Source organism: Hippoglossus hippoglossus, chromosome 14, assembly GCF_009819705.1.
Source record: "Hippoglossus hippoglossus isolate fHipHip1 chromosome 14, fHipHip1.pri, whole genome shotgun sequence".
NCBI classification, from domain to species: Eukaryota; Metazoa; Chordata; class Actinopteri; order Pleuronectiformes; family Pleuronectidae; genus Hippoglossus; species Hippoglossus hippoglossus.
Genome location: NC_047164.1, coordinates 4,159,681 through 4,175,912, shown reverse-complemented (window position 1 = coordinate 4,175,912; position 16,232 = coordinate 4,159,681). Strand labels below are relative to the sequence as shown.

Here is a 16,232-nt window from a genome sequence, read left to right as displayed (position 1 = left end):
TACAATAATAAAGATTTAAAACGTTGTCTATCAGTGTAGATTGATCACACTGACAGGACCTCATCCCTCATTCTTGTTCTAAGTGTTAAAACAGGCTCATGTGCATCATAAATATCATTATTAGGTCTGGTTGTGTTGGAATTTGTCACATGACCCTTGTGGTTCCACTTCAGTCACGTAAAGAACCTCCTCAGAACATTTACGTTCTCAGTTGCTGTCTGTGTTGTTGTTCCTGAGTGGACCCCCCCACTGTTATATGACCTGTTGTTCTACCTCCATTGTGTGATATGCAGTCCTATTCACATACTGTATGTCATATTTGGAGTATTTGGTAATGGATTACCCCTCGATAGCAAAACATGGGATTTGCTAATCTGGATCATAATGATCCAGATTAAACATTTTGGGCAGCTGGCACCAGAATGTTTTCCTTCTGTGGAATCAACTACCCCCCAAAAAAAGAGGCAGTGACTGTGAAAACAAACTAAAATTGATGTTACTCTTGTTGTTGTCATGTGGTCAAAATGAGGATTGTCTACCAGCAACAGTTTCTACTCCAACCTCAACAATTGAAACAGATCAGGGGGCAGCACCACCTCCTACAACCACCACCCTCAGACGCCCTCTCATCTGTTTGGGTGTTGACTGTGTCTCTTTGAGTGTATATGTGGCTGTTTACCTTATTTACTTATTATCTTAAACATTGAAAGATGTTGTGATACAAGACACACTATGCTATATAGTCAACTTAAGTACACATGTGAGAAGATAACAAAGTAGTATATTGTTTAGTCAGACCATTAGCAGCCACTAAGGTCCACATCGCCACTAGGGGGCTCACAGAGTAAATTATTAAACTAGCCTATAGGGGGCCTCTGTGTTCGTTTGTTGTTATAATTTAGGTAAATCAAGAAATATTTGAATTATGTTTCAATTTAGAGTAAAATAGACAAGACACGACATTACGTATAAATTCTGCTGCAGTACGTCGACATCAGCGTCAGCCCTCATCACCGAAAACTCTCTTGACATCTCAGTTGTCGTCTTCTACGTGGGTGGTACTGCTTTTCTTGCTTTTGTGTCGTCACGTTAGAAACATCATCAACGCCCCCCCACCCCCCACCACCCAGTCACTTCTACGCTCTCACTCGGACATTTACGTTCAAACCGCCCCTCCGGAGATCAGTGCATGTGAGGAAGCAGCTTTTGGAGGTTGGGGGTCCATGGGGGCTCACAGAAAACCTATGTGCGGCCCTGCTTGTGTATTGCATGCTACAGGTGGCTGAATTAATTATTTTCAAAAGATTTCTGAAATGGCCAAAATAAATTGAAAATGACAGAATAGAAATGTATATATTTTTTTATGTTAACGTGTTCTGTGACATTAAAGGGACCCGTCCAATAACACCACCCTCAACCTCCTGCAGCACAAAACAAACACACACAAACCCCCCGGAGAATAAAAAAAACTGAGTTGTTTTCATTGTCACTAAAAAAAAAACAGAGAGCTGGATTAAAAGACAAATATCACGAGCACGATGATTTCTTATAAAAACTGTTGCTGAGATGAATATGGTAAACTGCCCCCTCCCTCCCCTGCATCTCATTAAGTGAGTCCCGTTGTAGCTGGAGGTGAAGCAGCCTCTCTCTGCCATACTGAAGCAGGTGTCCAACATGGCGAACACTGGCAGCGGCTCTCTGGCGACTATTCTCTTTTTATTCCTCTTCCAAGCGGCCCCGCACAAAGGTAGGACTTTTCCCCCTTTTTTGTCGTGTTGCGCACGGATCACGCACTTTCCCCCCCTCTCTCCCGCAGATTGCGTTTGCATGCAGACATGGAAGGATGAGGAGCGGGGGTTTTACTGCTCTTTCTGCACAGCCGCGTACTGAGGACCGAACATTTCTCAGACCGTGCGCAGCGCAAAACACACACTCGGACGCGCGATGCTGAAGGAGCGAGAAAGAAAACGCCAAGTGTGCGTAAAGTTGGACGCAAAGAGGGGAGATGCATGTTTGCGCGGTGCGGGGCTCGCACACGGGTTGTTTCGGATCCGCTGCCCAGGAACACACGACTTTAGTCCGCGCACCCCGTCGCCGCCACACAGCTGGCAACTCTGAAATGTTGTGTTTGGTCCTTTTTGTCGCACGTATGGGAAACGTGGAGACACGTATTAGACCTGCGTGTGTCGGTGTTGGTGCGGTTTCTCCTCTGGCTCGGTTACTTTTGCAGCACGGGTCCTAAAACTGAGCCAACGCTGCTGTAAATCACGGGGAAAACAACGATGCGTTAAAGTGCAGCGGCAGCGTGCGGGCTGAGGAAGAGCCGCAGCGAACTCCCTTTAGAAATATGCTGATTTTGAGCTGATCCCTCAGCGGCAGTAAATCCCACGAAGAAGAACATAACTTAACGTTAAATTGTGATACTTTGCTATTGTAAATATTCGGCGGTAAGATCGCGTGAGAACAAGCATTTGTTTCCCGTTTTATGTCAGTTTTGTCGGAATTCGTTCGCTACGGGTCATCCCGCGGAGACGATTAGAAACGCGGGCGAACCCGTTGTAAAAGTAGGAATTTCAGCAATTCAAGGGCCTCTCTGTGTTTTTAATGTAAGCCGAAGTTAAAAGCACAACACGGTGATTCGTCTCGTGTTTTTCTCTCCCTTGTCACACAAACGCACGTTTGCTGGCACACGATTGAAGATTCAGTTGCACGATTTTCCAAAGGAGATCCGGGCTGTGTTTCTACCATAAATTATCGTGACTGGATTTGCAGCAGCATCATTGCAACATCTCAAAGGTTCGCTCGGGTGTAGTCGGGCTAGAGATGCAGCCGGTGCGGTGGAAACTGCGACTGTGCGCATGCATTTCGTTTTCACGCTTTTGCTTTGATAGATGTTGAGAGTGGTGTTGGCGAGTTGGAGGATGCGGAACACACACACACACACACACACACACACACACACACACACACACGCACGCTTATTTACCGCACTGAGGCGGGATGGACTGGTAGCACTGCTGCTTATTGCCATTATCTGAAGTCACAGTTCCCTTTGATCTTGCTCTTTTTCTGTGTGCAGATGTTTTAAAACCACGTGAGAACTGCTCGTTGCTTTCTGGGCTTGTTTGTCTTTTTGCACACTGATGTGATAAAGATGTAGAAAGAGCCCCCACGAGCCCCCTCACCACGCGTTCCAACGCAATTACATAACCGGGTAGAAAGTATAGGTTTTTTCTCTGCTGAGTTTCACCACCGCTTCTCATGGCTGCTTTCTTGAACGATTCCAAACCTCAAAGTTACCTCAGTGCAAAGCTGCTGCTCGCAGGGAATCTAAACCGTTTTTATGCTGAGTTAGAGCCTCTAATTGTGAGAGTGACAGGGGAGGCAGATGTCCACGTTTGTCACATTGTGGATTATCCACCAGGCTTAATCCATTACAACGTTTCATCCATTAAAATGGAGGCACAGTGATGATGTTTTTCCCCCTCCTTGCCTCCATGCGAGCCAGTTAAACTGTCCTGTGAAGATACAGCTAACCAAACAAGGCTCTGCTGTTCTCTGGACGATGGGCAGTGTTGCTCTACCTTCATGGAGAGATGGCCCCACTGATTTCAAACAAAGCTCGGTGTGCCTGCACAAAGCATATCAATTATTTACCTGTAGCGCACAGTACATAGGCTTACATTGTGCTGGGCAGGCATTGTTTATTTGAAATAAATGGGAAGTTGGTTAGTGCGATCGGGGGGGTTGGGGGGGGGGGGGGGGTATGAATTGCTGTGCAGTCAGGAGAGAAGAGAGGCAGTGTTAATTAATTTCTGCTTAACTGTAAGTTCCATTTTGGCACACACACACACAGGCCCACCTCATACTGTCATCATATCACACAAGTGCTCCAAATTAAATGGATTTATAAGGAACCATTCACAGTTCAGTACGTCTGACTGCATCGCTCTTGTTTCAGAGGGCTCACTGTGGATACGGTGTTCGTCCACTGAGATGACGTTCAGCCTTTGGAAGTGAGTCGATGTGGGATGGTTTTGTCAAATTGCTTGGTTGTGTATATACATGAGGAATATTTCAATAATTGCAACTGACTCAAACAGGGAGTGGGGAAACTAACCGTGCACGAGGGTTAGATTTGTTTATATCCACATTGTGCATTCAGATAAAAGGCAGGTGGCTTTGGTGGTTGTTCTGTAATGGAAGGTAAAGGTTTGTACTGAGGGAGGCATTTTATTGTGGTCACTGGAGAGAACACAAAACACAAGGTGATCGATATTAGAGCCTGACTGATACTGATGCTCTCGACCGATATCAGACACGATATCAACGTTTATGATTGCCAATACTTCATGTTTTACTTTACAAAAATAAACAATGCAGAAAAGATGCGCGCTTGTGTTTATTTTCTGGGTTGTATTTGTGTTTTCTTTTCATTTATAGCTATTTATTATGAAATTTAATATTAAACCATGAAATATCGAGCCTAAATTACATTCATACACAAGGATTCAATAACGACATTTTATGAGTCAGTTTCTTTTTTTTATACTTTATACTCCATACCACATATTATGATAATAGTAACATTGAATTGTAATGAATATATAGGGTGCAGGTGTGAAGTTTGTTCCCTATAACGCACACTTATACGCATAAATCGTTATTGTAAATGTTTTACTCTAAACATTGGTATCAGCTCCCACAGATCCTTATTGGTCGGGTTCTAATCCCTATTTATAAACAAAGAAATGAATCAAAAATCCATATAAAGTCATATTATAGTGTGTTTTGAGTCGAGCGTTCGGCCTCAACTGTCTGAAATTTAGCCTTTAGATTCTCTTCCTATGTTCACTATCTGTAATGAATTCTTGATTTTAAGATTCATACAATTTAGTCAAGTTTCTTTACTATAATCATTTTAAAATGAGGATATTTTAACATTGTAGTTTAATATTCATCAAAGGTAGTTTTTGTATGAAATATTTTGAATTCCAAGCCTGACAGTGATAATCTCGCTGCCCTTAAGGGATAGAAAATGCTACGCAGGCACATCTTGTATCCTGTTGTAATGTATGCGTGGTGGTATATTATTTAAATGTGTCATTAAGCTGTTTTATGCACCTTCCTTCAGGTTTTTTTTAATAGAAACATTTTTGCGAGTTCAATGGTGATGCAGAATGTACAGGTAGAAGACCAGAGGCATTACAGCTGTTATTAGAGTGCTAACGCAGCACGCTCCGACCACAAGCGAGCTGAGACTTGAAAAGTTTGGTTGAGCAACCTACCAGGTGAAGTGAGGAGCGTCTGCTTTCATTTTTCTGGCGTTATGTAATGACGTGATAATGCATGTGAGGGCAGAGACTGTGTGTGACTGCGGGAAGAAAATGTTTTAATGCCATGTTTACGTGACAAATTCATAAATATAGGTATGTTGCGTGTATGGCTGTTTCTTTCCCCCGGTTTACGTGCTTCCTCGGTGTTTGATCTTGGATGCTGGTTTATGTTTCCTATCAATGTTTGATGCTGCAGTGGATAAAAGCTTGTTATGTCTTTTGCACAGATTTAAGCTTTGCCAGGGAATCCAGCACATTTCCCAGTGAAGGGCAGTCAGATTTCTCTCCTTTGCTTGTTTTCTGCATGCAAATAACAGCTTTCTTCAGAAGATAGACAGGAGTAAGTAGATCCCATTGGAACCTATTACTCTGTGGTGGTACAACAAGTGTTAATCCATCTATTTTTCTCGCGGCATTGTCGTCACACCTTTGTAGCCCGGCATGCAGCCTGCTGCATATCTTATCAAAGGATTATTTACTTTTCATTATGGGGTATAAAGCCGAAGTTAATGCACAGCTGAAAACATCTATTTTTCTGTAGGTTGGCTGTTGCTGTTGCTGGCCTGAGTTCACAGCTTCTTATTTTATTTACTGTGGCGCCGCTGATTATTACTCGAAGCTGAAGGGCTCAATGAACTGACATCTTTACGGCCTTGACGTGATGATTGGATGAAGGATTATTCAGATACCGTTTGACATCACTACGAGAAAAAAGTAACTCAATGGAAAATCTATGCTAGTGTCCCTGAATGTGATTCTTTTTTCTTTTATTCCATCAAAACTTAGGCTGTAGTTTCTATTTATTTGCTTTAAATACATAATAGTGCTCAGATACGATTGTTTACATCCACCCCTTCTATCTATCTTCAGTATTACTTGACCCATTTCAATGCCTGATGTGTTCGCTGGTCTTTAGGGATGAGATGAGAATGCCAAAGCCAGATATTTAAAGGAAAGCATTAGTTTTATTCATCAGTCATGGAGCAAGTGTTGTAAGCAAAGTCATTAGGCTTCCATGTCCAGAGTTGGGTGATCTTTGGAGTCTTGGAAGCACGTTTGGGGACGTTTGTGTGTTTAAGGTCATCAAACTGTTGTCTCTTGTTAATAAATAACAAAAAATGATTTTGCTATTGGTCGTAACATCTCCGAACTTCAGTTGTGAATAACAGACCAGCCTGGTGCTCACTCAGAAGAAGAACAACCGCTTCGCTTCTTCTGATCCACAAATACGTGGTCCGGACATTTGGGCAAGAATGTATTTAATAAAACTATGGAAAATATTCCAATCAAATCAGAAAGTTTTGTTATAGTTTTACAACTTTTTAAAATAGTGGATAAAATGCAGGTTTTTCAAAATGTCATACCTGTTGTATAATCAATAAACATTTCAGTCATCTTTTCTGTGTGAAACCCTGAAGCTGAAAAGATTATAATTAAGGCTGGAACTAATGTTTAATTTATTTCACAAAATTCATCTGAAAAATAATGAAAATAAAAATCCTGTGAGAGCCCAAAGCAACATTGTCACGTTGCTTGTTTTCTTTGGACCAACAGTCCAAACCCAAACGTATTCAGCAAACCTTGAAATACAAATCCCTCCACTCGTGCACAGATTCAGATCTGGTCTGGTACTTCATTAAGTAGACATGCCAGGAGTACTTATTAATAGTGTACTAAATTAGTCATTCATGCTTCTCTTGGTAGTATAATATGAAATGAAACTATTAAATGTTGAGTGTATTTATCCATTACTTTACTTTTAATAGTGTTAAGTGTTTAAGCTTTAGTACCATTGTCCAATATCCACTCCTGAGTGTTCAGGGATGACTGTAGCATTACCTGCGTTGCCTGGATAGTGCACGCTGGTGACTGCAGTGTACGAAGCAGTCCCACTGTTAATGACTGTAATATTCACACCAGCGTTAACAGCTCTGTCAGTCTGTGAAAAGAGTTTTGAACTTGCCTTTATAACCTTGGAGTTTCAAGCTGTGTCGTTCAAAATAAAGGTTTGAGTTTGACGATGGGCGGAGAGTCATGACTCAGCAGGACCAATCAGGAGGCCGATCTGGGCGTCTAGGCTAGTTTTTAATTGGCCTACGAAAATGTGGCTAGTGTGTTGATCCCTAAAGTAAACTGGTCCGGATTCAAGGTGTAAATGTACAAGAAGTGATGCATTTACATTTTTTTTTATTTGTGTGGAAGTAGCCTTGGGTGCTGGAGCTAGTACCAACAAACATCAAACGGTAATTAAATTAAACTCCATCATCTGCGAAACTAATCACTGCAATTTGCTCAGCAAACAGCCGTGTTACATAAAAGTTTACTCTAAACATCTTTTGAATCAAAAACATAAACTATTTTGTTCTCACTCTGCACAGTGTGTTTGTTAAACGCTGATGGGGCAGCAGTTTTTAATTGGGAGTCTTTCTGCCCTACAGTAATATGTTGTTATTTGACTTATACGGTTTATATAGGAGTTTTATTGATAAATTGCTGTTTTTGCTTGAACTGGCACAAAACCTTGACAATGGGCAGGTTCAGAAACAAAGAGAGTGTGTGTTTGTTGAGTCCCTGAGACAAGCTGGTAGGGGTCCTGGTGATGGAGAACAGGTGTGGAAATGGACTTGTTCTGCGTCTGTACCCCCCCCAGCAGCTTTCCCCAGCTGTAACGAAGAACAATGGTTATACTCCTGATGGGAGTGGACCCCCGGTGAACCCCCCCCCCTCCTCTCCCCTCCCCTCTGCCTGTTGCCCGCCCCGGTCTATAGTGAGTCTGCTGGCAGGCCAACAGATGACTGGGCTGGGTCGCATCTGGCCCTCTGTGCACTTAGTGTACTTAGTGTAATCAAAGGGAAAAGAAGGTTTATGGCCTACTTGTTAGTGATCCGTCGACTGATGGGATGTCAAGTAAGCATGCTCCGATTCCAAATCTCCTGGGAGGTTGGGTGGCGGTGGGGGGGGCGGGGCGGGAGGAAGAACAGCAGCAATCTGCCGCTTCTGAAAGGAGTCCTACTGGCCCGGGTGTCGAAATTAGACCAAGCTGTGCTATTAAACAAGTGAAATGAGTCGAATTCAACTGACATTTGAATATTTATGACTGTATTTGCATAATGGTGATGTACAAAAAGGCCACTGAGGTGAATGCAGAAACTCTGTGAACATCACTTGTTAGGGGTCTTGTCTGCTGGGTCCTCGAGCTTCTCTGAACTAAAAAAACAAATGCTGGCGAGTTAAAGGAATCAGTAAAATCACTGGAAAACAGAGGGAGAGTGAGTCTTCAGTCCTCAAGCATCCGACGACTGTGATGCATTCATTCAGGGTTTAATGTCACGACCGGCTGAACGTTACCTGCTAATTTCAATTTAAAGGTGCGAACTGCAAATATTACAGATAAATGTTCGTGCTGCTCAGGTTGAAAAACAGTTTATGACCCACGATCCCTTTTGCTTGAAGACGACAGATATATAGATTTTTGGGAGCTGATTCTGATTTTTAGGGAGTAAAACATTTTCATATATTTGCGGATATATACATCAGAACGATTCCTAGGATGTCTTTATCAATTTGAGGTTTTATATTTTACAGTTTAATCATAGAATGTATTATACATAACCATAAATAAACAGAAAACCCATATACAGCCCAATGCATAGAACTGGAAAGAAGAGAAAAGACATCATTTTACATGTAAAATGTAAATGCATATCTTTTCTGCATAGTTTATTCTTTGAATAAAAGGTTTATATTGGCAAACCAACATCAATATGCTCATTTTGGCAGATTTGTCAGTCGGGCTCCAGTATATATTTTTATAAACCTGTACATTTGGCTTTTAAGAGGAATTGTGACATATGTGCAGGAGACTGTTGCACCGCCACCTGTTCTGTTCATAGATCATTAATGACTAAATGCTTTTAAACCACAGGTCATTTCATGCAAATGAGAACAAACTCTAATTCTGGTAATATTAGTGCTGAATGAACAAAAGGACTTTAACACATCCTCTCTGTGACATTTCCCTCTCGTCACTTCTCTCATCAGGGAACAAATCACCCTGGTCGTCCCTCACGTCGCGACACAGAGCAGCTCGCGTTGCACTTCAGTGATGCTGTCGAGCAGCACTCTGTTGGTTCTGTGGCGTTAGACATTATTCGGAAACTCTGGCAGCAGCTGGGCTCCAATTCAATTTCTTGCCGTCTGACAATGTCAAAAAACCCCAAAGTGCTGCTTGATCTAACTTTTAAAAAGTTAAATAAAATCTCATTAAGTGAGATTGGTGGGCTGGGGATTTGTATTTCATCAGCAGTGCTGTCACCTGGAAACACAACGTTGCAGCATCTACAGTAAAATCCACTTAAAAGTGAAGGTGTTGCTTCTCGCTTGTGGAGAAACAATGACACAAAATTCTGGCCCTTTTTTATCGTGGAGCACAAGGAGGAGCCGTGGCAGCATGAGAGCGCAGCCTCGGGCGAGAGGATCTGTCCCGAGTGTCTGACACGTGGAGGAAATCCTGACCAAACACAGACAACTGGGATACAACACAAACTGAATCACAGGCGGATATGATCACATAAATAAATAGACACAAATGTAAAGTGGTTGCTGCGTTGACGCTGGAAACCATGAAAGAAAAATGGAAATGAGTTCAGTCCACGTAGAGAAACGCGTCTATAGCTGCGTTTCTCTGAGAATTGAACCCCTGTGGATTTTTGTCCTGCTGCTGGTTGAAAACATGCTTGTTTAAGTAGTTGTGTATTTCTTGGTTAAAAAAAATCTCTGCATCATAAATTCTCTCTACTGGACTTTATTTACATCAAGAGGAGAAAGAACCAGTTGTGTTTTTGATTTGCTTTGTTTTTTGGTTGATATAAACCCACTTTACTTTAAACACTTTACCTGTTAACTTCATGTCATACTTGGCTGCTCAGTTTGTTTTTAGCAGGAATATTGTTTCTACTTTGCAGTTTTTGGATGACTCTTTAAAATCTCTTCATTACGATCACATCAATGAGGCTAATGGGTTTAATCTCTGATCAGCCTTTTAATGTGAAAACCCCTGCAGGAAATGTGGAGCTTCGTTAACGGAAGCTTAAGAGCATTGAAAAAAATTGGTTCAATACAAACGCATGGAAATAAAAGGGAACTAAAAATGGTTATTATTGTGAAAAACAAATTTTCAGCATCACATTTATCAGGTATATAACTGTCTCCGAAAATATCACAGTGGAGGAAGTATTCACATGCTTTTCTCAAGTAAAAGTACTAATGCCATATTAGTCGCAGTACTCTCTTGCATACTGAGCGTTATTTCTACTTGACAATGTTAAGTAAAAGTCTGAATCAGTTTCACAACAAATGAACATTCATGTAAAAGCAGATTTACAGTTGTAGGTGGAGGAGGTGGAGCGTTTGTGTCTGTTTTGTCCAGCTTCCAATTTACTGTTTACACACACACACACACACACACACACACGTGTCAACACACCTGATATGAGCACGTTTGTGTGTTTTCTTAAGGGGTCGGCTCAGGGTCAGTGTGTGTTTGTCCGTCAGAGGTTACTGAACGTTCAGGCGTCACAGATGCTGCCAGGTTCTGTGATGTGTAAAATGATATTGATTTTCTTCATTTTATGGTTGATGGGGGAAATGTTAAAGTGTTTTGGTTACGGATTTAAAAAACTGGGCTGGACTCGTGCTTTGGGCTGAAGAGGGATCAGCCATCACGTCGGAAGCTTTCTCTCTTTTTCGCCGACACTTTGCAGCCACATGTTGGTTTCAGATTCTTGTTCGGGGGGGGTGGAGGGGGGTAGAGGTTCAGTTGTGTGTCTTCATTTCGTTTTTTTTCCAATATCTGTTATGAGCAAGTTTGCATTGTTTGATATCCATTTAATATCATATCAAAACCTTAGATCATTATGATGAGTGTGTATAAAATACTGTTTAATTTAGTGATCACGATTTCTTCATTAGTCATTTTCCTAATGTGTAGTTATCAGTTATCGGAGAGAAAAGTGAAAATCTGATAAAATGTGTAATTTATCTAACTGTATAATGTACTCGTGGATCATTTACGTGTAATGTATATATCGACCATTCATCTCATCCATAGCGTGGTGGCTCATGTGACAATGCATCACCTCCTAACGGTAGGGAAAACGGCGGAAGCCCTAATAAAATGCAAACGGTTTAATAATCTAATCTGAAGTCCCAAGTGAACCATTGTCATTCACAGCGAGAAAAATGTTTTTCCATTCCGCTTTTTGAATTTACAAAGGACAACAAGTGGCCTTTGATTGCTCCTTTCCTCCCAGTTTGAGGCCTTTATCATCTCGCTGCGCCGTCGAGTCGCAGGGAGGCATCGCTCGCTGTAATTGGGCCCGTTTTGCCCGCATTCATAGATACAATGCTGAGTTCAACAATGAATGAATAAGGAATCAATGCATATCATTTGTGCTTTCAACCAAATAAACAATACAGCTGGTGTTCCGTTGTAATCATCGGAGGGGAAATGAATGCCCCTCTGAATACAATACAGGTATGCATCAGCAATTGGAGCACAGTAGGCCTGAGTGATCCGGGTTCTCCCATCTTTCATTTTACATAACACTCCAGCTTGTATTACATTTGCTCCTGATGAGGCCCTTCAGGCGGCGGCACTGTCGGCCGTGGAACCGGATCACGTCTCCCCACTGTGCTCCGCTCTCGTCCTTTGTCTCCTCCATTGTAACTGTGTCTTGACTGATATTTTCTGCGCCGATGCCAGACAACCCGCTCCACAGTGATGCACCGTCTCATTTTCTTTGTGTCCTAGTTGGACGTTGCGGAGGAGAATCTTACCTGCTCCCGGAACAATGGGGCCCCTTGTGCAGAAATCCTAGATTGCGGAGCTGTGAAGTTCCACTTAGTCTCGTTCGGTGTCACCATCAGGTTCTCTTTTGTGTGAAAAGGGAACTTATTAGCAAACAATAGCCTCCAGAGTTAGTGTTTCACAATTATTCTTCAGGGCAGTAATTTGATATGTTTCTTTTCAGAGCCTGACCGATTTTATTGGTTTGCCAAAAAAAATTAAACTGACTTAGCCTTTCACAGATGCACTTTTCCTGATGTATATTGGTATGAAAACTTTAATTTTACAGAATGTGCAACACCTTTATGTTTATATTTTACGTTAACCTCTGTTTTATCAAATCTATATAATACATACATGGTAATATTTGTATTTTCCTTTTATTTACAGCTCATTTTGATACATTTTGTGTATAAAGGGTCAAATTTCTTTTGTTATAAGATTTTGATAACGGCATCTATGGAATCGCTGCCATTTCTTTTATCATATATCTCCGCAGATATATAGTTTTTTGGTATATATCCACAGTGCTCGGGCTGTAGTTTCTTAACCACTGATGGACACTGAGCTATTGCAAGTGTAATTGTATTTGTGTATTAATATTAATGGTTAACCGTTTAACATCCACCCCCTGGTGAACCTTCACTGTGTTGCTCACAGTTCTGTTCGTGTTCTGCATAGAGAGGTTAGATTTCATTTCCACATTATGCTGTGTGGATATAGTACAAGTACTATTTGTATTACAGCACACTGTTCTTAAATGTACCACAGTAACTTAAAGAAGTATTTTAAGCTTCCAGTACATTCTGTCGCCTACATTGTGTGTTCATGTTGCTGTAACTTATCAAAACATAGAGCCAGTAATTGAATAGACAGTGGATGAAGTAATTTATGGCCTTTTGCCCTTTGGGTCTAATGTTTAGGAGTTTGTCAGCTTCAGAAATAAGTTTCCAGCCTCTGCTCTCGACTATGATAAATAAAGATGTTTGTTGTGATCTCAGGGTTTTCCTCACTTCACAACGCACCTGTGGTTCAATGCTGTGCATGTTTGCGCTGCTTTCTGCTGGAAGCCAAGGCTCTCGGCGGTTTGGCCTTCCAATGTTGGCTGTGAATGTGGAGCATTGTGTTTTACCAGGATCTTTCTGTAAATCGTAACTTGACCTTCTCTCCTACAACAGAGACGTTATCTTATACACAGTAGATACATGGATATTTAACAGAAGGAACCAGAAGTAATGGAACAAACTGAAAACATTTTTTCAAACAGTAGGTAACTAGAATGGTGAGCAGAGCATCATAACTTCAACGAGGCTAATATCCTATCTCACTGTTAGAGAAAGTAAAAAGAATTCCTGGATCTTCTCTATGAAATCTGAAGGATTCTTCCTTGGGTCATATCCCACCAATCCACAAAAATCTCATGGAAATCGATTGATCAGCATTTTTTGGATAATTCTGAGCACCTGTCTCCACGCAGGCCCAACAGCTCCCTAATAAAACCACATTTAAATCAACTATATTCAAGATCCATTCCTTTGGAAATTGGTGAAAATGTAAAATACCTTATCTCCCCATGTTTCAGAAAGTGAAATAAAACCCCTGTGACAAAGTTTATTTGGTTTGTTCCTCAACCTTCAATCCTGCTGTCAATCAAACCAACCACGTGACCGACGGACAGGTTGGTAATGAACTCACAACCTCATAAATCGCCAATGATTCTAATGTAAAATAAACTTTAAATAGGTGTAAATGTGGTTTTGTTTATTTCCCAGAACAAATCAGGCTCTGGAAATACCAGTTTCAGCAAGTAGGACAAACCAAGCCCCTGCTCTTCATCAGCCTCAGATCTGACGGACTTCTAATCCAGTTCACTGTGCGTGTCCCCATGTGCTTTCGCTTAAAGAGGACACGCACCATCATTCAGAGATTATGAATACTTTAAATAAATCACTTAAAATGAATAGAACAGTCCCAGACTCTTACAACCGAAAGCTGGAGATTTAGTTGTGTAGTTTTTCTTTGTCTTCGCCTACAGACGAACACTGAAGGAGAGTTGCCTCCGTGCTGTGTTTCGGTTTCACATTGGAACCATCAAAAAGCCACGTTCCTCTGTAGACCCGCCCTCCGGCACTCACATCCAACAAGCACTCAGGGACAAATCACATCCCGCGGGAGCCACAGATACCAATTTGTCCACCGAAGGGAGCGAAAGCAAAGTGCCTGCTCACCACGCGCCCCGCACAACTTTATTGTACGAACAACACTCGGAACCCAGGCCTCTTTGACAGGTCATGGCTCTTTCCTGTTTGACCTCAAGACAAGCTGCTTTGCTGAAATTGTTGTTCGTCCATCCATTACAAGCTCTCTGGGAGTGTGTGTGTGTGTGTGTGTGTGTGTGTGTGCGGGCAGTTCTGATTTCTCCATGGGTTTTTCCTGAGCCCCAGCTCCTAATAAGTAATGTTTCCTGATTATCCGCTAACTAAATCCAGTGCAGCCAAAAAGCCACTTTGCTGTGTGGGAGGTGAAAGACTTTCTCGGAGACGTAGGACATCGCTAACTGAAGCAGACGGAGACGCACCTCGTCGATAGCTGACGCCGCAACTGACAAACAAATCCTGAAACGATAATGAAGCGAAAGGTGACACCCTGATGACATGTGGTGTATTTATGTGTAATGGCTTTTTTTTTAAATAACACAAGGCTTCACCTGCTCTAAAATATGACACTTAAGCGGCGGATCCAAATTTAAACAAGCTAAAATTGTCAGCGGGAACATCAATAAGCGGCTCTACATTTGAGGGTTTACTGAAAGTTGTTTGAAAACACCATGGGCAGGGTGTGTGTGTCTCTGACTGAAAATAGAAATGAAAAGAAATGTTTGAACCTGCCCGCTTTTTCCAAAGCAGTTCCTGCCGCTTTGAAGTGTGTAGTATTTGTTGGGCTTCACTTTGCTGTCAGATTAATACCTTCTTGACTGAAAATGAAAATGGGTGAAGGAGCAGTTAATCCGCATAAGAATATATATTTTTTTCGTAAGGATGAGAAGCTGCTAGTCTGGCTAACTGTCTGTGTATTGATTGGTTGTCTGGCATTTCAAAGTTGACCTGACACGCCAGGATCATCTACTTCTCTCCATATTGCGGAGTCTGGGCTTATCTTAGCATTTTGTCTTTGAGTTGCCAGTTATGATGATATGTATAATATATCTGCAGTATAGCTGTAAAGTTTGGAAAAAGGCTCCTGACCTTTTGAAAGTGTTTACCTGAGGTGACATGGTTGTTATCCGTCCATAATTGATCAGGAATGGAATTATTCTCAAGAGGAGGTTAACGTTGTCAGAGCAGAACCTTTTTCCCCAAATAAACTATGCAGGAGCTTATGGGATACAAGTTAAATTTATAAAGTATTGGGTAATTCCTTTTAATAAAATGGAAATGAGAAGACAAGCAAATTGAGATTAGTTTTGAGTCCTTTAATACTGGTTATCTGTTGATACCTAAATGTTGATTCGTCAATAAAATAAAACTATAGACTAGAACTGGCTAAAAATGAGAAGCTGCATTTGAGCGTTTTCTACGATGATCTGCAAAAGCGTAGATCAGTGAATTCGCATTTTAAAAAATTTGCTGCAGCCGAATAATTTCACTTTCAAACTTGCATTTAAACCGTAAGAATTCTATTTACACGAATATAAAAACCGTCTGTTGAGCCACAGTGGATTCCACTTTGGAAGCTGCTCTTCTGGCCCCATGTGACTTTTTGTTTTGGGAGGGGAGAGGACGGCATTCGTAGATTATTCATCAACCTTTTTGCTAAAAACAAAAAGCTGCTGCTTGGGCAGAATTTTGTAAAGCTTATGTCATAGTTTGCTCCCATCTTGGCCTATTTTTAGCCACAGATGCGAAGTGAGATGCTTTCACTGTGCAGCCCTGCAGCTACACTCATGTGCGGAGCCTCGGAAGTAAAGCTATTATGAAAATAACCCAAAGTGACATAAGCTAACATGACTTACAATGCTTTGCAGTTATTAAACACGTAAATCCATTCAT

General features: G+C 41.5%; 1 protein-coding gene across 5 annotated transcripts in view; it reads left to right on the top strand.

Moving 5' to 3' along the window:
• Positions 1-1,620: 1,620 nt before the first annotated feature.
• cadm1a (cell adhesion molecule 1a) overlaps positions 1,621-16,232 on the top strand; it is a 326,519-nt gene continuing 311,907 nt past the window's right edge. For all 5 annotated transcript variants that reach the window (XM_034606250.1, XM_034606253.1, XM_034606252.1 and 2 more), the window contains exon 1: positions 1,621-1,747. In XM_034606250.1, coding sequence (XP_034462141.1) covers positions 1,675-1,747 — 73 coding nt within the window. In that variant the 5' untranslated portion in view covers positions 1,621-1,674. The remainder of the gene's footprint in view (positions 1,748-16,232) is intronic.